At 42.1% G+C, this 24,344-nt stretch overlaps 1 protein-coding gene across 6 annotated transcripts in view; it reads left to right on the plus strand.

Moving 5' to 3' along the window:
• EFHC1 (EF-hand domain containing 1) overlaps positions 1-24,344 on the plus strand; it is an 81,057-nt gene that overhangs the window by 45,553 nt on the left and 11,160 nt on the right. For all 6 annotated transcript variants that reach the window (XM_084968338.1, XM_084968339.1, XM_084968341.1 and 3 more), the window contains 4 exons: positions 6,900-7,120; positions 8,882-9,022; positions 15,954-16,167; positions 16,726-16,873. In XM_084968338.1, the coding sequence (XP_084824464.1) occupies positions 6,900-7,120; positions 8,882-9,022; positions 15,954-16,167; positions 16,726-16,873 (724 nt within the window). The remainder of the gene's footprint in view (positions 1-6,899; positions 7,121-8,881; positions 9,023-15,953; positions 16,168-16,725; positions 16,874-24,344) is intronic.

A 24,344-nucleotide genomic window follows, 5' to 3' on the forward strand; every position in this document is an offset into this window, starting at 1 on the left:
GCGAGCCCTTACTCGGAAAAGTCTTATGTATAATTCTCATAGAAAGAAAATGATTCCAGAAGATCTGAGATACAGGAAGTGATAAAATAGCAAAGTGAGGTAAATCTAAGCATTTGACAAACTTGGGGAACAATGTTAAATTTGAGGGGATTAAAAATATCAAAGTAAAATATATACAAAAATGAGACATTCCTGCTGTGGCACAATGGAATTGGTGTCTCTGGAGCCCTGGAATGCAGGTTCAATTCCTGGCCTGGCACAGTGTTGCCACAGCTGTGGCATAAGTCTCAACTGCAGCTCAGATGTGATCGATGGCCTGGGAACTCCATGTGTCGTGGGGCAGCCAAAAATATTATACAGATACAAACACACACAATAATGGTATAGAAGCTGTGATATTATTTTTAAAAATGTGGAGTTTATGTTGTGGCTCATTGGGTTAAGAACCTGACTAGTGGGTTAGAGATCAGGCCTTGCCACAAGCTATGATGTAGGTGGTGGATGCAGCTTGGATCTGGCATTGCAGTGGCTGTGGCATAGGCTGGCAGCTGCAGCTGAGCTTCGACCCCTAGCCTGGGAACTTCCATATGCCACAGGAGCAGCCCTAAAAAGAAAAAAAAATGTTTTGAAAAATGTTGAGGTGTTTTTATGGACTATTATTTATTTTTATTGAAACAGAGTTGACTTACAATACTGTATTACTTTCAGGTGTTCAACATAGTGACTTGATGTTTTTATACATTCCAAAATGACCACCGTGATAAGTCTTGTTACCATTTGTCACCATACAAAGTTATTACAATATGTTCCCTATACTATACATTATATCCCTGTGACATATTTTACAACTGAAAGTTTGTGCTTCTTAATCTCCTTCATCAACTTCACTAATCCTCCCACCCTGTGCCGTCTTGCAACCACCAGCTTTTTCTCTGTATCTGTGAGTCTGTTCCTGTTTTGTTATGTTTATTCCTTTTTATTTATTTATTTATTTTTTGCTTTTTTGGTTGTACCCACAGCATATGGAAGTTCCCAGGCTAGGGTTTGAATCTGAGCTGCAGCTGTCGGCCTATACCACAGCAGCACTGAATCTGAGCCACATCTGCAACCTGCACCATAGCTCATGGCAACACCAGATCCTTAACCCACTGAGTGGGGCCAGGGATCCAACCCGTATCCTCATGGATACTGGTCAGGTTCGTTACTGCTGAGCCACAACGGGAACTGCTTGTTTTGCTTCTTACAATCAACATTTAAGGAAATCATGTAGTATTTGTCTTTCTCTGTCTTAGTTTACTTAGCGTAATGCCCTCCAAGTCCATCCATGTTGTTGAAAGTGCAAGATTTCATTCTTTTTTATACCTGAGTAATACTGTGTGTGTGTGTGTTTGTGACATAGCACTAATTCATTATCCATCCATCATATCCACTTCCCTTTTTTGTCTTTTTCTGTCTTTTTAGGGCGGCACCCATGGCATATGGAGGTTCCCAGGCTAGGGGTCTAATTGGAGCTACAGCTGCCAGCCTACACCACAACCACACCAGATCTGAATTGCATTGGCGACCTACACCACAGCTCACAGCAACGCCAGATCCTTAACCCACTGAGCAAGGCCAGGGATCGAACCTTTGGCCTCATGGTTCCTAGTCAGATTCGTTTCTGCTGTGCCACAACAGGAACTCCCATATCCACTTCTATCATCTATTATGGACACTTGGTTGCTTCCATTTCTTGGCTAATGTAAATAATGCCGCAGTGAACATAGGGTGTATATATCTTTTTGACTTCATATTTTTGTTTTCTTCAAAAAACACCCAGGAGTGGAATTGCTGGATCAGATGATAGTTCTGCTTTTAATTTTTTGAGGACTCTCCATACTGTTTTCTCTAGCGGCTGCACCTCTTTACATTCCTGTCAACAGTGCACGACAGTTCCTGTTCTTCCACATCCTTACTAGCTCGTGTTATTTGTTTTCACTTTGATACTAGCCATTCTGACAAGTGTGATGTGATATCTCATTGTGGTTTTTATTTGCATTTCTCTGATGATTAGTGATGTTCAGCATCTTTTCATATGTCTGTTGGCTATCTATATGTCGTCTTTGGAAAAACACCTATTCGGGTCCTCAGCCCATTTTTTTAATTGAGTGGTTTTCTTTTTTGATATTGGCTTTTATGAGTTCTTTCTGTATTTTGGATATTAACACCCTATCAGATATATTGTTTGCAAATGCCTTTTCCCATTCAGTAGGCTGCCTTTTTGTTTTATTGATAATTTCCTTCTCTGCAAAAGCTTTCTAGTTAGATGTGTTCCGTTGGTTTATTTTCACTTTTGTTTCCCTTGCCTGAGGAGACATGTCCAAAAAAAATTGGTAAGACTTAATATCAAAGAATGTACTGCCAATGTATTCTAGTAGGAATTTTTTTTTTAAGTTTTTAATGGTAATGTAAGTTTTTATTCTATTTGACTTTATGTATGGTATGAGAAACTTGTCTAGCTTGGTTCTTTTGCATGTAACTTTCTAGTTTTCCAAACACCAGTTATTATTATTACCATTATTTGTACTCACAGCATATGCAAGTTCCCAAGCTACCGGTCAGATTGGAGCTGTAGCCATCGGCCTATGCCATAGCCACAGCAATGCCAGATCTGAGCCATGTCTGCCTCCTGCACCACAGCTTACAGCAACGCTGGGTCCTTGACCCACTGAGCAAGGCCAGGGATCAAATCTGCGTCCTCAAGGATACTAGTCAGATTCATTTCCACTGAGCCACGACAGAAGTTCCCCAAACACAACTTATTGAAGAGGCTCTCTTTCCCCTGTTGTATGTTCTTGCCTCCTTTGTCATTGATTAATTGACCATGTGAGTGTGGGTTTATTTCTGGGCTCTCTGTGTTTTTTGTTTTTTTGTTTTTTTTCTTTCTTTCTGGGCTCTCAGTGTAGACACACATTTATCTATGCCATACTATTTTTTGTAGTTTTGTTTGAAATTCGTGATATATTCCAATTTTATGGAATACTGTTTTTTGTAGTTTTGTTTGAAATTAGTGATATATTCCACTTTTATTCTTCTTCCTCAAGATGGTTTTGGCTATTTGGAGTCTTTTGTGTTTCCATACAAATTTTATAATTATTTGTTCTAGTTATGAGAACATTGTCATTTTGATAGGGATTGCATTGAATCTGCAGATTGCTTTGGGTAATTCCAAAACATGAACATGGTATATCTTTCCTTTTTTTTTTGCGGGTTTTTTTTTTTTTTTTTTTGTCCCATCTCCAATTTCTCTCATCAGTGTCTTATAATTTTCTGAGTAAAGGTCTTTTACCTCCTTGGTTAGATTTATTTCTAAGTATCCTTTTGATGCAGTTGTAAATGGAGTTGTCTTAATTTCTTTTTCTGATAGTTCTTTGTTAGTGTATAAAAATGCAACAGATTTCTGTATATTTTGTATCTTATAACTTTACTGAATTCATTTATTCTAAGTTTTTTTGGTGCCCTTGTTAGGTTTTTCTATGTATAGTATCTTATCAGTAACAATTTTACTTCATGTCCAATTTGAATTCTTCTTATTTCTTTTTCTTGTCTAATTGCTGTGGCCAGGACTTCCAATACTATGGTGAATAAAATTGGAGAGAGTGGGTATCCCTGTCTTGTTCCTAATCTTAGAGGGAATGCTTTTCACCATTTAGTATGAAGTTAGATGTGGGATTTGCATATATGGCCTTTATTTAAGTTGAAGTATGTTCCCTCTATACCCACTTTGTAGTATCTGTCATACATGGATGTTGAATTCTGTCAAAAGATTTTTCTGAATCCATTGAAATGATCATATTTTTTTTATTTCTCAATTTGTTAATGTGGTATATGACATTGATTGATTGGTGGCTTTTGAACCATCCTCACATTTCTGGGATAAATCACACTTGATCATTGTGTATGCTGCTTTTAACATATTGTTGAATGCAGTTTGCTAATTTTTTTCCCAGGGCCGCACCTGTGGTATATGGAAGTTCCCAGGCTAGGGGTCAAATCAGATCTGCAGCTGCTGGCCTACACCACAGGGCACAGCAATGCCAAATCTTTTAACCCACTGAGTGAGGCGAGGGATTGAACCTGCATCCTCATGGATACTAGTTGGGTTTGTCACCGTGGAGCCACAACAGGAACTCCCTAGTTTGCTAATATTTTTGGGGGTTTTGCATCTGTGTTCATCATGGGTATTGGCCTGCAATTTTCTTTTTTGTGATGTCTTTGTCCTGTTTTTGTATCAAGGTGATGCCACCCTCAAAGAATGAGTTTGGAAGCATTCCTTCCTCTTCAATGCTTTGTAATAGTTTAGAAGGGTAGGTTAACTCCTCTTTAAATATTTAGTAGAATTTACCTGTGAAGTGTTCTAATCTTGGACTTTTGTTTGTTGGGAATGTTTTGATTACTGAATCAATTTCATTATTGATAATTGTTCTGTTCATATATTCTGTATCCTCCTGATTCATTCTTGGAAGGTTATGTGTTTTTAGAAATTTGTTGATTTCTCTAGGTCATCCATTTTACTGGTGTGTAATTGGTTGTAGTAATGTTTTATGATCCTTTGTATTTCTGTGCTATTGGTTGTAGCTTCTCTCTCATTTTTTATTTATTTGGATTCTCTCTCTTTTTTACTTGATGAACCTGGCTAAAGGTTTATTGATTCTGTTTATTTTTCCCAAGAACCAGCTCTTAGTTTCATTGATCATTTCTATTTTTTAGGTCTCTATATCATTTATTTCCCTTCTGATCTTTATTATTTCTTTCCTTCTACTAATTGGTTTGGTGTTCTTTTTCTACTTCTTTTAGATGTAAAGGTTAGATTGAAAATTGTTTCCTGAGGTAGACTTTTTTTGCTGTATCCTTCCCTCTTAAAACTGTTTTTGCTGCGTCCCATGGCATTTCAGATCATTGTATTTCTGGTTTCATTTGCCTCTAGATATTTTTTATTTCCTCTCTGATTTCTTCAGTGACCCATTGGTTGCTTAGTACCATATTGTTTAGCCTCCACACATTTGGGTTTCCTAACAAATTTTCTCTTGTAGCTGGTTTCTAGTCTTACAGTGTTGTGGTTGGAAAAGATCTGTGATGTGCTTTCAGTCTTCTTAAATTTTGAGAGTTGTTTTGGGGCCTGGCATGGGATCTATCCTAGAGGTAGTTCCATGTGCACCTGTAAAGGATGTGTATTATTTTTCTCAAGCACAAGTAGAACCCTCATAAAAATTGGTTAAAGACTGGGCATCTTAATATTTTTATCATTTTTAATACAATTAAGTTATAATTCAGTTTTGGAAATATAACTTAAAAAATCATGTATGTGGAAACTGATAAACCCATTTAAAAATAATCCATGAGTTAAAAAAAAAATGCTATCAGAAAATACTTAGAACCGAAAGATAGCAAAAATTCCCTCAAAGCTTTTAAATACATTTTTAGATGTTACTTGGAGAAAGAGTTATAGCCTTAAATGCTTATTTAAGAAATAAGACTTAACAAAAAGCTGTGCATTCTTCTTAAAAAGTTAGAAAAAAAAATGACAGAATAAATCTAAAATTTAAAGGGAGAAAATAATAAACTAAGAGCCTGAAGATAGTGAAATTGAGAACAAAAGTAACAGAAGACTTATCAAGTGAAAGTTGTTTCTTTGAAAGGACTAATAGAATGACAAACCATTGACAAGATTTATTAAAGGAGAAAAGGCACATATGTGTTAAAAATGAAAGTAGAGACATACTTAAAAATGTAATGGAGTCACAGGCCATGTCCCCCACTGGCCATCACTTCCTAGAGTAACTCAAAGGGATCTTGAAGGGTTGGGCACTAGACTCTGGGAGAAGGAGCTATAGGGCCTTTGAGATTCATGATTGGGAAAATGCCAGCCCTTCCTTTGGCAAATCGAGGGCTGAAGGGCGGAATTTTTCTGTCTGCTGTAGCAGAGTCTTAGCCTCCTTCCTTATTTTCCCATTTTAGCATTTCCCAGTTAGGAGAACACCACCCTCCCTCTCACACCCCTGGTGATCAGAGTTCTGGTCAAGCTTTGTGGTTCCAGCGGTAAAGTGAGGCCCTTTAACAGAATTGATTGACGATCTTACAGTTTCCATGCAGGCCAAGCTGCAGGGAAGCCATCTTAAACATCAACCCCTAGTTCTCTTAAAACAGTGTCACAAATTCAATTATTTCAGAAATGCAAGGTTGATTCTACCATTGAAGATCTGTTGGTTCCCCAGATGAAGAGATTACCGTAAGCATCACACCCTGCCTGCCTCCTGCCTCCAGCCACAGGACTGGATCAGACTGCACTAATGGCAGTGATCACAATTGAAATAAAACCATTATTTGTATGTAAAGTGTCTATTGCCCTGAAGTGAATGTTTTCTCCATCAAGGCAGGAATTTTATCCATGTTGTTAATTGTTAAAAATCTTGTGTTCAGCAGTGTACGTGGAATATGTTACATGTGGTCACTAATACTTTGTTAGATGAATGGATAAGTGGGAGGGAGGTGGAACTAAATGACTGGGATTCCCCACCTTAGATCCAGTCCTCTGTCTTTATAGAAGGACATTTGTTATTTCCTATTGTAGTGGTTCCTCCTAAACACTAATTCTGCTAAGACTAGTGACCTATAGGGTTTAGTCCAGGCCAAATATGGGAGAGAGGATTTTCAAAGACCACCTGTTCCTTCCATGTCCCATCCACAGATGGAAACTCGCTGCCTTGTGTTCTGCTGGGAGTGTGAGGAGCCTGGGCCCCTTGGCCAGCGCGGAAGCCGGCCCTCCCCCTGGTTCTCAGGAATGACTAGCCCTTGTGTGTCAGTCTTCCTCCCTATCCTCACTCCCTGTCCTTTCCCCTCTCCCTGCTGTCTTGTATTAGAGAACTTCCCTCAGTGTGTGCTGGAAATCTCTGATCAGGAGGTGCTGGAATGGTACACCGCCAAGGACTTCATCGTCGGAAAGCCACTCACTATGCTGGGGAGAACCTTCTTCATTTATGACTGTGATCCATTTACTCGGCAGTATTACAAAGAGAAGTTTGGCATCTCCGATCTACCACGCATTGACGTGAGCAAGAAGGAGCCGCCTCCTGTGAAACAGGTAACGCGGCAGTAGTTCTGAGGGTAGGAAGAGGGTTCATCTTCTGTTGTAGAAGTTTAAGGAACCTGAAGTGGTTCAGAGGCTGTTGAATACGCAGTAAAACACGGACAAAGCCAGTGAAACAGAGCAGGTTCATCAAAGAGGAAATACAAATGGCTAATAAACATGGGGAGAGACCCTCAACTGATACTCTAAGAAATGAAATGAAAGTAATGAGACTTGGGATCTATTTGATTAAAAAAAACCAAAAAACTCACAATATCCAGTGTTTGCTCTGGTGTAATGAGATAGGCATTTCATGTACTGTTAATAGTTGAACCAATTAAAAAAACTCCTCTGAAGGGCAGGGGAAATGAGATGTGATTCAGGCAAGCCTGTAGAACCCTGTTGAAACACAAAAGGAATTTGAGAGGACGCGTCTCAGAGGCTTCCCTCCCTATTTCAAAACCCCTTAACCTCCACTGCCACTCCGCAGCCAGGCTCCTCTCTGTGTGCACTGAGATGAGGTTTCACTGCTGTACATTTCTGCCTGCCCCCTGAGTAACGCAGAGCCCAGCCTGTGGGTCTCACCCAAAGTCCCTCTGCCCCTGGCAGTTTACATGGTCATCCAGTTGTGGTTTTGCATTTGGAGTAAGTTAGATCATTGTCCATCTGCTGGATCCACAGTCTCATTCCAGCTATGAGGATCCCATTAACTACAGCCCAGGAAGTGGAGAAGGAATCTGTGTTCTAAACTCGCCACCCTGGGTGAACATGGCAGAGTCCCTCTGGTTGAGGGAACAGATAGACGAGTGAACATATGGACTAATTTGTTAAAATCCCTGAATGCAATATATTGAAAGATTTGGGGATGGTATCTACAAGCGAGAGCACAGTACAAGCTGGCTTGCTGAGAAAGCGTCGCAAAAGGGAGGCAGAGGAAGAGTCTGCTTAGCATCAGTGAGAGAGGAAAACAGCCTCTGAACCACTTCAGGTTTCAGACAAACCAATGTTAGCCACCTGTAGTGATGCTTTCAGCCCTTCATGGACGCTAAATGAAAAATACAAGCCCCTCCTATACTTCGACACTAACCTTGCACCTGATACCGTTTACATCTGGAATTTAGCTCCTTGCATTTGCTCCTTCACTAGGAAAGGGGAGTCCTGTGTGGGCAGAGGGGGGCCTGAAAAATATGAGTTCTTGGTAAAATACGGCTATCATTTCTCTACTCTGAGGCAGAAATCAAAAGGTAAAAATATTAGAAATATGGCTATAAAAGGAACCAGGTCCTGACACCCCTACCCCACCCCCAAATCCAGTGCACCTGAGTTCATGTGCACGCACACGCACACACACACACACACACAAAACGTGTGCATGCACACACGCATACTTTGGATGGACTTGAGAAAGTAGTTCCCAGATCTGCCAGGCTGGGGCTCACACCCCAAAACAAACAAGTCACAGACAGACCCATGGGCTTCACGTGGGCTGGGACTGGGGCCTAGAGCAGGGCCAGGCTCTGATTGGCAGTATGGGGTCAGTGGACACCAGTAATGGTGTCAGTATAGCACTGAGTGTTCCTTTGTAGCATTATCAGTTACTTCTAGGAACAATCCTATAAAAGATTGTGATGTTATTTTTTCTAATTATACTTGTATATATAGAAATTGCTTTTAAATACATGTTTTCTAGATTTTTAAAAGAAACTTAGTTACCTTTTATGTAACTTTTAACACAAGTAGCATCTGCTTTATTTCTTGCTTCCTGTGTTTCTTCAGGAATTGCCTCCCTATAATGGTTATGGACTCATCGAAGACTCTGCTCAGAATTGCTTGGCTCTCATTCCAAAAGCTCCCAAAAAAGATGTCATTAAAATGCTGATGAATGACAACAAGGTGCTTCGTTATTTGGCTGCACTGGTGAGGACAGTTTTTCTATCCTAAGATCCTGCTATATCTCAGTACCATGCACAGTTGTCCATCTTGTCTGTAAGCTGTAGAGTAACCGCTGCCAGAGTTAAGCATTTCCTTAAACACCCGTTGGCTCCAGCCTTCAGGCAGGTTGGGTAGGATCAAGTATGGTGCCTCCGGGACAAGGCCTAGCTCAAGTCCTGTCTGCTCCCAAGATCCTTTCTAAATCATGAATCTCTCCTTTCTATCCCTCAAATTTTGTCTGAATTTTTGGCCTTTTTTATTAAGCAATTATAAGAGCCCAACTTAACATACAAATTATGTGTCTTTCTGTGTGTCTTTCCAGTGAACTGTGATTTCCTTGAGGGTTGGGGCCATGTCTTACTAATTTTTACCATTAGTGATATCTAAGCTTGATGCATTTTTACTTATTAAATATGATAAATGGAATCATACCAAATTAATAGATGTTAACCTTGTTTATTTCTATTTTTTAGGGCCGCATCCACAGCATATGGAGGTCCCCAGGCTAGGGGTTTAATCAGAGCTACAGCTGCCGGCCAACACCACAGCCACAGCAACGCCAGATCCGAGCCGTGTCTGTGACCTACACCACTGTTCGAGGCAACGCCGGATCCTTAACCCACTGAGCGAGGCCAGGGATCAAACCCAAAACCTCATGGTTCCTAGTCGGGTTCGTTTTCCCTGAGCCACAACAGGAACTCCTAGATGTTAACTTTGAGAGGTGGTATGGGTAGTGGCTGAGAGCATGGGTTTGGAAACAGACATAAGTTCAAATCCTAAATGGTCCATTCACTGGCTGAATTACCTGAAGCAAATTACTGATAAGAATTCAAAGGATCATGTCTTTAAAAATAGAAAAATCCACAAACAGGAATGTAAGTATTTTATTTGAAATATAGGTATAAATAGCAGAAGTTGAATTAAGTTACTCTGGGAGTAGGAATTGGGAGGGAGAGGTGTGGCTCAGGTGACTCTTGAAACTTGTACATGTATTTGAAAAAGTAAAAATTTAAATGAGAGCACAGTTGACTAATAAATTTTTAAAATGTTGATGAAAGCTTGAAAAAAGGGAGTTTTAGCAAACTCTAGGCCAACTAGAGCGCTGCCTGCCATACACATTCCAATTAATGAAGGTTTTGCATTGTTGCTAAGTTCTTTGAGTTACTGTTGAAGTTCAAGAGGTTTTTTGAATTATGACGTGGTAACCATGAACTCATTTAGGGCAGGAGTCATGTCTCTCTAGACTCTGGGTACTCAGTAAATGTTGACTGAATGGGTAAATGAATTTATTTACACATACACTATCCTTGAACCAGTATAATATTATACTCCTGCTTCAAAATGTAAGAATCAGAGAGGCTAATTGCTGTGTCCCATGTCTTAGTCCTTAGGCGGAAGCAGTGCTAGAACTCAACTTTCTGACTTTCAAGTCAGCATTCTTTTTTTTTTTTTTTGCTATTTCTTGGGCCGCTCCTGCGGCATATGGAGGTTCCCAGGCTAGGGGTCGAATCGGAGCTACAGCTGCCGGCCTACGCCAGAGCCACAGCAACTCGGAATCCGAGCCGCGTCTGCAGCCTACACCACAGCTCATGGCAACGCCAGATCGTTAACCCACTGAGCAAGGGCAGGGACCGAACCCGCAACCTCATGGTTCCTAGTTGGATTCGTTAACCACTGAGCCATGACGGGAACTCCTAATATTTCTATCTTATATGTGGGAGAGGCAGTAGAGAAAAAAGGATCACAGGTATTTTTACTACAAAGAGATAGTTATCAGAACCCTCAAGGTAACAGGAGGAGTCGCCACAAGGAAGGAAGTTGGAAAAAAAACAGTAGGATGCTAGCATAAAAACAGACCCACAGATCAATGGAGTGGAATAGAGAGCCCAGAAATGAACCCACACTTAATATGAGCAGTTAATCTATGACAAACAAGCAAGAATATTCAACAGGGAGAAGACAGCTTCTTCAGTAAGTGGTGTTTAGAAAACTGAACAGCTACATGCAGAAGAATCAGACTGGACTACTTTCTCACAACATAAAAAAAACTCAAAATGAATTAAAGACAAATGTAAAAACCTGAAACTTGGCCGTACACTTTTTTTTTTTTTTTGACATTGGTCTTAGCAGTATTTCTCTTTTTTTGGTGTTTTTCTGGACCTGTCTCCTCAGGCAAGGGAAACAACAGCAAAAATAAACGAATAGAAACACATCAAACAAAAGATTGTGGACAACAGAGGAAACTGTCAACAAAACAAAAGGGCTGCCTACTAAATGGAAAAATGTATCTGCAAACAGTGTATCTTACAAGGGGTTAATATTCAAAGTATACAAAGAACTCCTACAATTCAGCTTCAAAAAAGCCACAAACAACCCAATCAAAAAATGGTTAGAGAACCGGAATAGACATTTTTCCAAAAAAAGGCATACAGATTGTCCACAGGCACATAAAGAGATGCTCAACATCACTAATCACCAGAGAAACAAAACCAGAATGAGATATCACATCACAGCTGTCAGAATGGCTATTATCAAGAGACAATAAAGAACAAGTTTTGGTGAGGATGTGGAGGAAAGGGAAACCTCATGCACTAATGGTGGGAAAGTAAATTGGTGTAGCCACTGAAGAAAGCACTATCGAGATTCCTTAAAAAATTAAAAATGGAATTACCATGCAACCCGCAACTCCACTTCTGGGATGGAAAAGAAAAAGAAAACACTGATTCAAAAAGATATATGCACTCATGTGTTCATTACAGCATCATTTACAAGAGCCCAGATACAGAAGCAACCTAAGCACCCATCAGCAGATTAATGGATAAAGAAGATGTGGTATGTATATACAATGAAATATTACTCAGCCATAAAAAAAAGAATGAAATCTTGTGCCCTCCCCCCTTTCTTTTTAGGATTGCACCTGCGGCATATGGAAGTTCCCAGACTAGGGGTCAAATCAAAACTGCTGCTGCTGGCCTATGCCACAGCCACAGTAACACGGGATCTGAGCCGCATCTGTGACCTACACCATAGCTCATGGCAATGCCAGATCCCTAACCTGCTGAGCAAAGCCACGGATCAAACCCACATCCTCTTGGATACTCGTCAGATTTTTTTCTGCTGTGCCACAACGGGGACTCCCAAAATCTTGCCGTTTTTGACAACATGGATGGACCTAGAGGATATTGTACCAAGTGAAACAAGTTAGAGAAAAATCAAATAACATGTAATTTCACTTAGATGTGGAATCTAAAGAACAAGTGAACAAATAAGTCATAAATACAGAGAACAAAATAAGAAAAATGCCATTTACCATAGAATCAAAAATGCTTAATTCCTAGGAATATGTCAAACAACAGGTGCATAATACTGAAAGCATTATTGAGAGAAATGAAAAGTAGACCTAAAATAATGAATAAACACCCCATGGTCACTGGTTAAAAAAATTCAGGAGTTCCCGTCATGGCTCAGTGGTTAACAAATCCAACTAGGAACCATGAGGTTGCTGGTTCGATCCCTGAACTTGCTCAGTGGGTTAAGGATCCGGTGTTGCTGTAAGCTGTGGTGTAGGCCAGCGGTTAAAGCTCCGAGTTGACCCCTAGCCTGGGAACCTCCATATGCCGAGAGAGCAGCCGTAGAAAAGGCCAAAAGACCAAAAACAAAACAAAACAAAACTCAATATTATAAAGACATTTGGCCCAAATTGATCTATGGTTTTAAATCAATTACTGTCAAAATCCCAAACTTGTTTTGCAGAGCTTGACAAATTGATTCTGTAATTTATGCAGAGATGCAGAGCATCAAGAATATCCAAGACACCCTTAAAGGACAGCATTGGTAGAACACTAAGGAGTCATATGAAGGAATTAGAACAATATTGAGGCAAAATAGATAATTAGATCAATAGAATAGCCCTGAAGCAGACACCTTTGCCCCCACTTAAGATACATGGAAAATATTGTACTGTAGTAGGGTTGAGAAAGGAAAGTCTTTTCAATGAATGATAGCAGAACAATTAGCTTTCCATATGGGGAAAAAGAATATTTGACTTCACCTCACACCAAAATAGAAAGTGTGGGCGGACTGAAGATTTATGGGGTTTGTTAAGAAAAAATGACAGCCTCTGTTTATGATTTATTATGAGGGCATTTATTTTATAGCCCCTGATATTTTTTATATGTACTTTGTAATGTACAAAACACATTCAGTGAACCTTATAGCTACTCTGGGCTTGGCATAGTTCTGAGCATTGAGGGTATAGTGGAAAATAAGACACCAACCTCTGCCCTCATGTCCTCATAATTGAGGATGTTGTAACCAGAAAGCAGCTATAGCCTAAAAGGACAGGTGGTAGCACGTGGTGTAAAAGGTAAAAGCAGGAGACAGTGCCATGGAGGGAGCTCCTTTGTATTGGAAGGTCAGGGAGGGCCTCTCTGAGGAGGGCACAGTGGAGCAGAGAGACGCGAGCGAATACCCTTGGGGGCTGTACTGCAGGAAGGTGGAGTGCAGTGAATGGAGGGTAGGGACCAGAACTGGAGATGAGGTCAGGGGCCAGCTCAGGGCTTTCTAGCCAGTGGCACAAGGCCGGAGGGGTGGGTGGTGAGAGCCATCACCCAGGGTGCAGGTCACAGAGGCTGTTAAGTAACAAGCCAGTAGAGAATTTACAAATAAAACATGCTAAAGTCTCTCTGCTCCTCATTGTCATCATGAGCCTGTAATTCTAAACAACGTCACATAATCCTCAACCCCAAAGAGACAGTTCCTCCACACAGTAGAATTTCAGTGAATAAATGTGGAAGAGAAGAGAGCAGTAAAAAATTACCTTAAGCACATACCACAGCAATATGCTGAAAAGACCCATCAAGGGATGCTGTAATCAGTGGGAGAACTTTTGGAGAAAAGATTTTCGTAGTTTCAAAGTATCTCCCTCAAGATATTTATTAACTGCAAAGGGAAAGATGGTAACTTTACAGGCAAGAACCCCTTGCTCAGGCATCTCCTTAACCTTAACCAAGTGGTCATGGTCAATGTCACCAATAAAAAAAGATGTATTGAGGAGTTCCCTTTGTGGCTCAGGTGGCTAACGATCACAACAAGGATCCATGAGGATGTGTGTTCGATCCCTGGCCTCGCTCAGTGAGTTAAGGATCCGGCATTGCCATGAGCTGGGGTTTAGGTTCCAGACATGGCTTGGATCTGGCGTGGTTGTGGTGTAGGCCGGCAGCTGAAGCTCCAATTTGACCCTTGGCCTGGGAACCTCCATATGCCTGGGGTGTGGCCCTAAAAAGAAAAAAAAAAAAAAAAAGATGAATTGAGATCATGAACTCCTAGATATGCACTGAGAAGAACATGATGTTTTTTCCTGTAGTATTTTTGCCAAAGATGCAAAAGTGAGGTGCATAAGGGACAGTCAGCAAAACAACTGACCAATACTTATGTCAGGGTCGTGAAAGACAAGGGCAGGATGAGGAACTGTCTCAGACTGGATGAGTTTTCAGAGAAGTAACAACACAACATGGGATCCTATATAGGGTCCGGAAATGGAAGAAGAACAATAAGTGGGAAGTAAGTGAAGTCGGAATAAGGACGGCAGTTGATTTAAAGCACTGTACCATCCTTGCGTTCCTGGGTTTGATGATTGTACTCTGGTTGTACTCTGATGTGAGATGTTAATGTTGAGGAAGCTTGGTGAGGGGCTTATGAGAATTCTCTATTAATTATGCAGCCTTTCTGTAGGTCTAGTAAGCTTAAATAATAAAAATGGTAAAAATAATTTTTTTTAAATTTTAATATGCTTCTTCCTGCCAGGCCAAGCCATTGCCACTGTCCCCCCTACCCCCTTGTACTCCTGGGCCTGTAGCCCTGCTCGGAACTTGTGTTTTTTTTCAAGTGTGATGGGGATCAGCTAGAGATTTGAGAGCAGAGGAGGGATGTGCTTTGATTTTTATTAACTATGCTGTTGTAAAAAAAATTTTTTTTATTTATGAAAAAAGTTTGGAGGCGCTTAGATGGGGAATGGAATGGGGAAATTATTTCAGAGGAAACCCAAGACTCTGATAAATAAGAAATTATGACACAAATAATTCCATGGTCTGAATGAGAAGATATATGTTGAAGTTGTGATGTGAGAGGATTTTAGTCAAGAATAAGCATGTCTGTATTTAGGCTTGTTCAGTCTGGAATTTGTTTCTTGAGGGTTATGGGATCACTCTCAGTGATTTGATTTGGGAAAAGTCTTATCTATAAAGTAGTTTCTCAGAATCACTTTCAACTCTATGATATTGTATTTCTCCTTCCTCCCTTCTTACATTTTCTTTTCAAAATTATGTATAAGAAATGGATTTGTTTAAAGAATTAAACTTTGCATAATCACTTCCGCATCCATGAAGTTGAACATAATGTCAGCCAAGAGGCCTCAAGCTGGCAACCTGTGGGCAGAGTGGAGCCCATATGGGTGTTTTGTTTTTCTTTTTTTGGCTGCACCCGAGGCCTGTGAAAGTTCCCCACCTGCGCCACAGCTGCAACAATGCCGAGTCCTCAACCTGCTGTGCCACAAGGAGACTTCCCCACATGTTGTGTTTTGTTTGGCCTGCTTTGTGCTTTTAAAGAGTTGAAGTCAACATTTTAAAATCAGGGGGTTTCTATAATAATGCACATTTCTGTCTTCTCATGAAAAATAAGAAGGTCTAGCAACATTGTGGCTCCATTCCCACAAGGCAACAGTCAGCTGGAGGAGAGTTGGGGCAGCCTCCCTTAGATGAGGTGTTCTTTCCTGACCCCCCACCCCCCTGTACTGTTCATCGATATTATACTTCCCATGTCAGGTTTATACTGTCCCCTGGTCACTGTAAGTATTCAGTCTGGGGCATCTGGATAGATCATGGACCTTCATCACGTCCTCCTTTCTTCACCTTCCCAGGAATCCCCCATCCCGGAAGACAAGGGCCGCCGGTTTGTCTTATCTTATTTTCTAGCCACTGACATGATCAGTATCTTTGAGCCTCCTGTTCGAAATTCGGGGATCATTGGGGGCAAGTACCTCGGCAGAACTAAAGTTGTCAAGCCCGACTCCTCCATGGAAAACCCCATCTACTATGGCCCCAGTGACTTCTTCATTGGTGCCGTGATTGAAGGTAGGTCTCAGCACAGTTTAAGCTTTAAGCCAAATGAATGGGTTCTTATTTGGGATTTAACTCAGTTAACCCTTGTAGGAGGTAGTTAGTCTGCAGTCTAGTTGAGATAAAGCTAATATTCTCGTACATGTGGCACAGTGTCTTAATCTCCTCCTTCATCAGTTAAACTGTAAGTGGGGGTCTTCTGTTGGCTGTAAGTGAGCTTCCTAAACACTGAGCAAACTACTGTGTATTAGCTTAGAGAGCTATTGAAAGTTCACCAGTCTGGGAGTTCCCGTGGCACAGCAGAAAACGAATCCGACTAGGACCCATGAGGTTGCAGGTTCCATCCCTGGCCTCGCTCAATGGGTTGAGGATCCGGCGTTGCGGTGAGCTGTGGTGTAGGTCGAAGACTTGGCTCGGATCCCTTGTTGCTGTGGCTGTGGCGCAGGCTGGCGGCTACAGCTCCGATTGGACCCTTGGCCTGGGGACCTCCATGTGCTGTGGGTGTGGCCCTAAAAAAACATAAAAACAAACAAAAAAACATAACCAAGTGAAGCGTTTTTCTCCTCTCCCCAGTGTTTGGCCACCGGTTTGTCATCCTCGATTCCGATGACTATGTTTTGAAATACATGGAGAGCAACCCTGCCCAGTTTTCCCCAGAAGCTCTCCTGTCAATTCAGAACCACATTCGAAGGCGAGACACTCCTGCACTGGAACTGGACAGGTATGTTTGACCATCTGAGGTCTGCTTTGGCTGTGGTACAGTGACATACTCAGGGAATAGACGTCTGGGTCATCACATTCTAGATTCTCAGATTTCCTTCTCCAAATGGGAGTCCCTAGACATACACAGGTTACCTGGGTCCAGTGTGATAACTAGTAACTTAGGACCTTTTCAACTTCAGTTATTCAGCAAATACTTATCAGATGCCTAGTATGTGTCAGACACTATCATGAGGCCCCTGGGCTTTTATTAGTAAACAAAGAAGTTGTTGCCCTCATGGAGCTGACCTTCTAAGCAGCGAGTATCGCTAATAAGCAGCACAATGAGGCAGTTACACGGTGTGTTAGGTGATGAGTGCCATCGGAAAGTGCAGCAAAACAAGGGAGGGATGGGTTACAATTGATTGGGGAAGGTGGTCACACCTTCCACAGGTGACCCGGAGCAAACACTTGAAGGTGAAGGAGTTCCCTGTGTGGCTGTCTGGAGGAAGAGGGATTGGTGAGCCTTTAGACCCTAAGTATTAGCCTGCCCGGAGAACTCAGGTAACCCTGGTAAGAGGTAGGCTGTGATCGTGGCTGCCATGGATTGGGTGAGAGGAGAAGGAGCCAGAGCTGGAGTTACAGCATTAGCCAGGGGCCAGAGGGTGTACGACCTGCCAGGTCTTTGGGAATAAGTTGGCTTTTCTCTGAGTGAAAGGGACAACCATCGTGTGCTCCTGAGAACAGTGAGGGGCAAGATTTGACATCATTTGAAAATAACTGGCCGTTTTTTTGTTTTTTGTTTTTTTGTCTTTTTGCCATTTCTTGGGCCACTCCTGCGGCATATGGAGGTTCCCAGGCTAGGGGTCGAATCAGAGCCATAGCCACTGGCCTACGCCAGAGCCACAGCAATGCAGGATCTGAGCCGAGTCTGCAACCTACACCACAGCTTATGGCAACACTGGATCCTTAACCCACTGAGCAAGGCCAGGGATCAAACCCGCAACCTCATGGTTCCTAGTCGGATTTGTTAACTACTGCGCCACGATGGGAACTCCATGGCTGTTGTTTTAAGGACAGATTTGGAGGGAAATTAGTTTGGAGAATATGGCTGTAATCTAGGCACAGGATGGTGGTGTGTGGACCCGGGAAGCACCAGTGAAGATGGGGACAAGTGGTCTGATTTTGGATCTCTCTTAAGATAGAGCTAATAAAGCTTCAGCAGTATGGTATAGGGAAAATAAGAGAGAGAATGATAAAGGATGACTAAGGTTTTTGTCCTGAGCAGCTGGGAAGAAGGGGATGGCCATGAACTGAGATGGGGAGACGTACCTTGTGGGTGGAGGAGAGTTTTTGGTGGGGGGATTTCAGTTTAGATATAGTAGGTTGATACCTGTTAGGTGTCCAAGTAGAGATGTCAAACAGGCTGTTGTAGTTGTAAATCTGGAGTCAGGTGAGGGGTCTGGGCTGGAAGTACAAATGTGGGAGTTGGGGCATATGGATGATATTTTAAGCCAGGAGACTGGGTGAAGTCTCTAAAGTAGTCATTGTAGACAGAAGAGGGAACAGTGCCAAGAATTGCTCTCTGGGATCCTCCAACCATAAGAGCTGGGAAAGAGACTGGGCAGGACAACTAGTGAGGTAGGAAGAGAGCCACGTGGGTGTGGTGTCCTAGAATCCATCCAAAGAGATGCAAAGGCCACCTCCTTTGCGTGGTGATGCAGAACTATAAATGTGGCCATGCAGGCAATCTTGGTACCAATGGGAAACTTCACTATTATTCTGTAGCTGTTAAAACTTTGGTCAAGCCATGGAAAACTCTGATGGTTATAAAAGTGTAGGGAAATAAAAACTAGTGAAATTGATTTCTATTTAGTATACTACAATTTAAAACAGTTGGCAACCCTGGGAATTCACAGTGTTGTATTTCTTTGTGAAAAGAGTCGTCAGAGTAGTGCCTGCCTTCTTGTTGTCATGTAGCTTATGACACAGAGCGAACGTTCTTTCTATGCCTTAGCAAATTGTCATGTTCCTTTCTAAGTTTGGATCAACTTCCAACATTTAAAAATTTTTGCTTTCAACGTTGTGAAATACATCCTTGCGTTCTTTTAATGACAGTGAACTATCTCAGAGTTCTTTTAATGTGAAGCGTGTTGCTGGCATCTGGGATATCGTCATTCTTTTCCTTAGATCTCTTCCTTCATTCATGTCAGTAAAGCCTGCCTTCCTAAGGTCCTCTGGCTGCCCATCGGGAGTCCCTGGGACAGCAGCACGGTCAGCCGTCCACAGTCAACTAGTTCTTCTTTAACTCCACCATGCTTGACTTGAAGTCAACTTCTAGCTCTATCACTTGTTGTTTCTTTGCCACACTCATCTTTGTTGGCCAGTTTTGTCTTTTGGTTTATCCGTTTTGGTAAAATGTCACTTGGGCTTATCACTTGGTGAAAAAGAGGCAACATAGCTACACCCTTTGTTGTCTATGTGCGACCTGAGAATCCCACCCAGGGACCAGTCATGGACAGACTTTGAAAGAAGTGATACGCCTGTCACTGATCATGCTGCCATTTATGTCACAGCTCATGGACTGAAAGAAAACCTGACTGGATTTGCACTTTAGGCAGTTCCTCGCAGTTCATAAACTGTGGTGACTGCAACTTGAACCTCAGAAAACTAAATATAGAACTATCATATGATCCAACAATCCCAATCCTGGGCATATAGCCAGGCAAACTACAATTCAAAAAGATACATGCACCCATATATTCATTGCAGTGTGATTCACAACAGCCAAGACATGGAAAAAATCTAAATGTCCATGGACAGATGAAGGAATGAAGAAGATGTGGTACATCTGCACAATGGAATACTACTCAGCCATAAGAAAGAAAGAATTCCATTTTTAGCAACGTGGATGGAACTAGAGATTCTTATACTAAATGAAGTCAGAAAGACAAATACCATATGATATCTATCACTTATATGTGGAATCTAAAATATGGCACAAAAGAACCTATCTATAAATCAGAAACAGACTCACAGACATGGAGAACAGACTTGTAGTTGCCAAGGGGCAGGGGAAGGGAGTGGGATGGACTGGGGGTTTGGGGTTAGTAGATGCAAACTATGATGTTTAGAATGGATGAGTCATGAGGTCCGTACTGTTTTCCATCATAGTTGTACCAATTTACATTTCCCACCAACAGGGTAGGAGGGTTCCCTTTTCTTCACACCTCTCCAGCATTTGTTATTTGTAGACTTATTAATGATGGCTGTTCTGACAGGCGTGAAGTAGTAGTACCTCATTGTAGTTTTGATTTGCATTTCTCTAATAATTAGTGGTGTTGAGCATTTTTTCATGTGCCTACTGGCCATCCATATGTCTTCTTTGGAGAAATGTCTGTTTAGGTCTTCTGCCCTTTTTACAGTTGGGTTTTTTGATTGTTGTGCATTGTATGAGTTGTTTGTAGATGTGACTGTATTTCAATTAAACTTTATTTAGAAGAACAGCCAGCGGCTGATAGGCCAACCCCCTGACCTAGTGTTTAACATTTTTGATCTACATGTAATATGAATTACTCTTTACCACTCACTTTTTGAAAGGCTTTCTTATATGAGTTCCAGAAAGCCAGAGTCTAATGATCCTGCCACTTCCCTGGAAGCTGATTCTTTGTGTCGTTTCCCCATTTCTGTCTACTCCATTGCAGTCTCTCAAAGCTCTGGTTTCTGTCCTCCTGTGTGCCTTTTTTTTTTTTTTTTTTTTTTTTTTTTGCTTTTTAGGGCCCACCTGTGGCATATGCAGGTTCCCAGGCTAAAGGTTGAATCGGAATCGGAGCTACAGCTGCCAGCCTACATCACAGCTACAGCCACGCCAGATCCGAGTGGCGTCTGCGACCTACACCACAGCTCATGGCAACACTGGATCCTTAACCCCCTGAGCAAGACCAGGGATCGAACCCAAAACCTCATGGTTCCTAGTCCGATTCATTTCTGCTGCACCATGATGGGAATGCCCTTCCTGTTTGCTTTCTCTAAATTTTCTGGACAACTTTCATCTCATCACATGGCAGAGTGTCTGAATAAGTCACTCTCCATCCTGACATCCTCCTGACTCTATTCCCAGATTCCTGTCTGGCTGCTTGGCAGGGCTCCTGGAAACTGAGCCCCTAGCACCTCACAGTTTGTACAAGTGAGAACGAGACCATGCTTGCCGTCGTCTTTCTCTCACACCTGCTCTTCTTTTGTCCTTCTTCCTTCTTTCTGTTCATCTGTCTCATCAAGTGTCAATGACAGAGCACTGTGATAACGTGTAAAGTACCAGCTGTGTTTGGTGCACAGGAGCTGAAGCTGAATGTCAGCCCACCCCTCCCCCCACGCCGCTTTCTCTTGGTCACCTCAGTGCTCCATTTACTTTGATTGAAACCTTGGGGATGCCTTTGACTTCTTCTGTTTTGCACCATAGTCAATACACTGCTATGTTCTTTTATAGTATCTCTTCCCTCTGGCTTCTTTTTATTATTTATTTATTTATTTATTTATTGTCTTTTTGTCCTTTTTAGGGCTGCACCCATGGCATATAGAATTTCCCAGGCTAGGGGTCAAATCGGAGCTACAGCTGCCGGCCTACACCACAGCCACAGCAACTCGGGATCCGAGCCACATCTGCGACCTACACCACAGCTCATGGCAATGCAGGATCCTTAACCCACCGAGCGAGGCCAGGGATCAAACCTGCAACCTCATGGTTCCTGGTTGGATTTATTTCCGCTGCACCACGATGGGAACTCCCCTGGCTTCTTTTTATTCTCATCACCACCTCCTAATTTAAAGCATCCAGTCAGTTGGGAATTGCATTTATCTGCACTTAATAACAGCAACAAGAGTAACAACAAATAAGTTTACATTAGCTTAACCCAGTGGCGTTTTGTTTCTCACGGAACACAGTGTCTGAGTGCCGGTGGTCCTGAACTTTCCCAGTCTGACTTCCTTTCTTTCCCTCCTCAGACGTTCTTACAAGTAGCTTTTGTCCTCACGCTTTTCACTCTGTGGCCACACACTAAATGTTCCATCTCTAGCTTCTATATTCCAGGCAGGAAGAGGGGAGGACAGAGGCTAACAGTCTGAAGAGCCCATCTCGCCAAGTCTTTCTGGTTTTTTAAGGGCTTGTCCACAAGCCCCACCTAGCAGCTTTGGCTTACATCTCCTTGTCTGGGCCATGTCACACGGCCACTCCTGATTGCTGCTCCAATCAAAATGAGGGCTCTATTAGGAAAAATGAGAGGATGAATACTGGGTGGTACCCACCGGCGTCTGCCATGCCCCCGTTATTGCAGACCTGGGCTCCCACAGAGCCACCCAACGGCTGCCCACCTCCACTCTCCTCCTTAATCCACTGCACACAATTACCAGGGCCATCATCCTGGAACTTGTCTCCAAATTCATCGTACTCCTCCTCCTCTCCCAATTTTATTGAGGTATAATTGACAAAAATTCTGTGCATTTAAAGTGTACAATGTGAGAGTCCCTGTGGTGGCTCAGCAGATTACAGACCCGACCAATGTCCATGGGGATGCAGGTTCAACCCCCGGCCTTGCTCAGTGGGTGAAGGATCCATGTTGCTATAGCTGTGGTATAGGCCAGCAACTGCAGCTCCAATTCGACCCCTAGCCTGGGAACTTCCATATACCACAGGCGCGGCCCTAAAAAGCAAATAAATAAAAATAAAGTGTACAATGTGATGATTTGCTATACATATACTTTGTGAAATGATTACCACAATCAAGTTAGTTCACACATTTATCATCTCATATAGTTACCATACATCCTTGTGTGTGGTGGGAACATTTAAAACCTACTCTCTCAGCAAGTTGCAAGTATAGTACTAGCTATGGTCCCTATGCTGTGCCTTAGATCCGCAGAACTCATTCACCTCATAACTGAAAGTTTGTACCCTTTGGCCAATGTCTTATTTTACTCCTACTCTATAGCCGATGGCATCTGCCCTTCTACTCTCTGTTTCTATGAATTCAACATTTGAAAAAAATTTTTTGTGTGTCTTTTTAGGGCTGCACTCGTGGTATATGGCAGTTCCCAGGCTAGGGGTTGAATCAGAGCTGTAGCTCTCGGCCTACACCACAGCCACAGCAACACAGGATCCAAGCTGCGTCTTCAACCTACACCATAGCTCACGGCAATTCTGAATCCTCAACCCACTGAGCAAGGCCAGGGATCAAACCCACATCCTCATGGATACTAGTCAGGTTCTTTACCACTGAGCCATAATGGGAACTCCTGCATTCAACATTTTTAGAGTGCACTTATCAATGAGATCATACAGTATCTGTCTTTTTCTATCTGGGTTTTTCATTAATCATGATGTGCTTCAGGTTCATCTGTGTTGTCACCAGTTGGAAGACTTCTTTTTTAAATCCATTCATCTGTCCAGATGACACTTTGGATGTTTTCATATCTTGGCTATTGTGAATAACTACGAAGAATATAAGAGTGCAGATGTCTCTTTAAGATACTAATTTCATTTCCTTCACATATATGCACACAGGAAAGGGATTGCTGAATCATATGGTAGTTCTGTTTTTAATTTTTAAAGGAACCTCCATACTGTTTTCCACAGTGTCTGCACCATTTCCCACCACTGTTGGTAGGAATGTACAAGGTTCCCTCTTCTCTACGTCCTTCCCAACTTGTTATCTCATCTTTTCTTTTTTTTTTTTTTTTTTTTTTGTCTTTTTAGTGCAGCATATGGAGGTTTCCAGGCTAAGGGTCTAATCGGAGCTGTAGCCACCAGCCTACGCCACAGCCACAGCCACAGCAACACAGGATCCAAGCCATATCTGTGACCTACACCACAGCTCATGGCAACGCCAGGTCCTTAACCCACTGAACAAGGCCAGGGATGGAACCGGCAACCTCATGGGTCCTAGTCGGATTCGTTTCCACTGCGCCACGACGGGAACTCCTTTTTTTTGTTTGTTTGTTTTTGTGGTTTTGGCTGTCTTTTTGATAATAGCTATCCTGACAAGTGTGAGTGGAAATCTCATTGTGGTTTTGGATTTCCATTTCCCCGATGCTCAGTGATGTTGAGCATCTTTTCATGTACCTATTGTCCAGGTGTGTGTCCTCTTTGGAAGAATGTCTGTTCAGGTCTTCTGTCCATTTTTTAATCAAATTGTGTTTTGTTGTTTTTTTTTTTTTTGCTTCTGATACATGTGAATATATATTTTAGATGTTATCCCCTTATCAGATACATGATTTCTTGTGGTTTGAATGTTCGTGTCCCTCTAGAATTCATACGTTGATAACCTCACGTGATGGTTTTAAGAAGTGGGGCCTTTGAGAGGTATTAGTGGCATTATGAAGGAGGCCTCGGAAGGCTCCCTAGCCCCCTCCCACCATGTGAGGACCCAGCAAGAAAGCGCTGGCTATGAATGCTTTCCTCACAAGCCACCATGTGGAATCTGTGGTGCCATGATCCTGAA

The sequence above is a fragment of the Sus scrofa genome, chromosome 7 (genome assembly GCF_054392235.1).
Source record: "Sus scrofa isolate SSC_HxYL_T2T_F1_AM1 chromosome 7, Sscrofa_HxYL_maternal_Yorkshire_Landrace_v2.0, whole genome shotgun sequence".
Taxonomy (NCBI): domain Eukaryota; kingdom Metazoa; phylum Chordata; class Mammalia; order Artiodactyla; family Suidae; genus Sus; species Sus scrofa.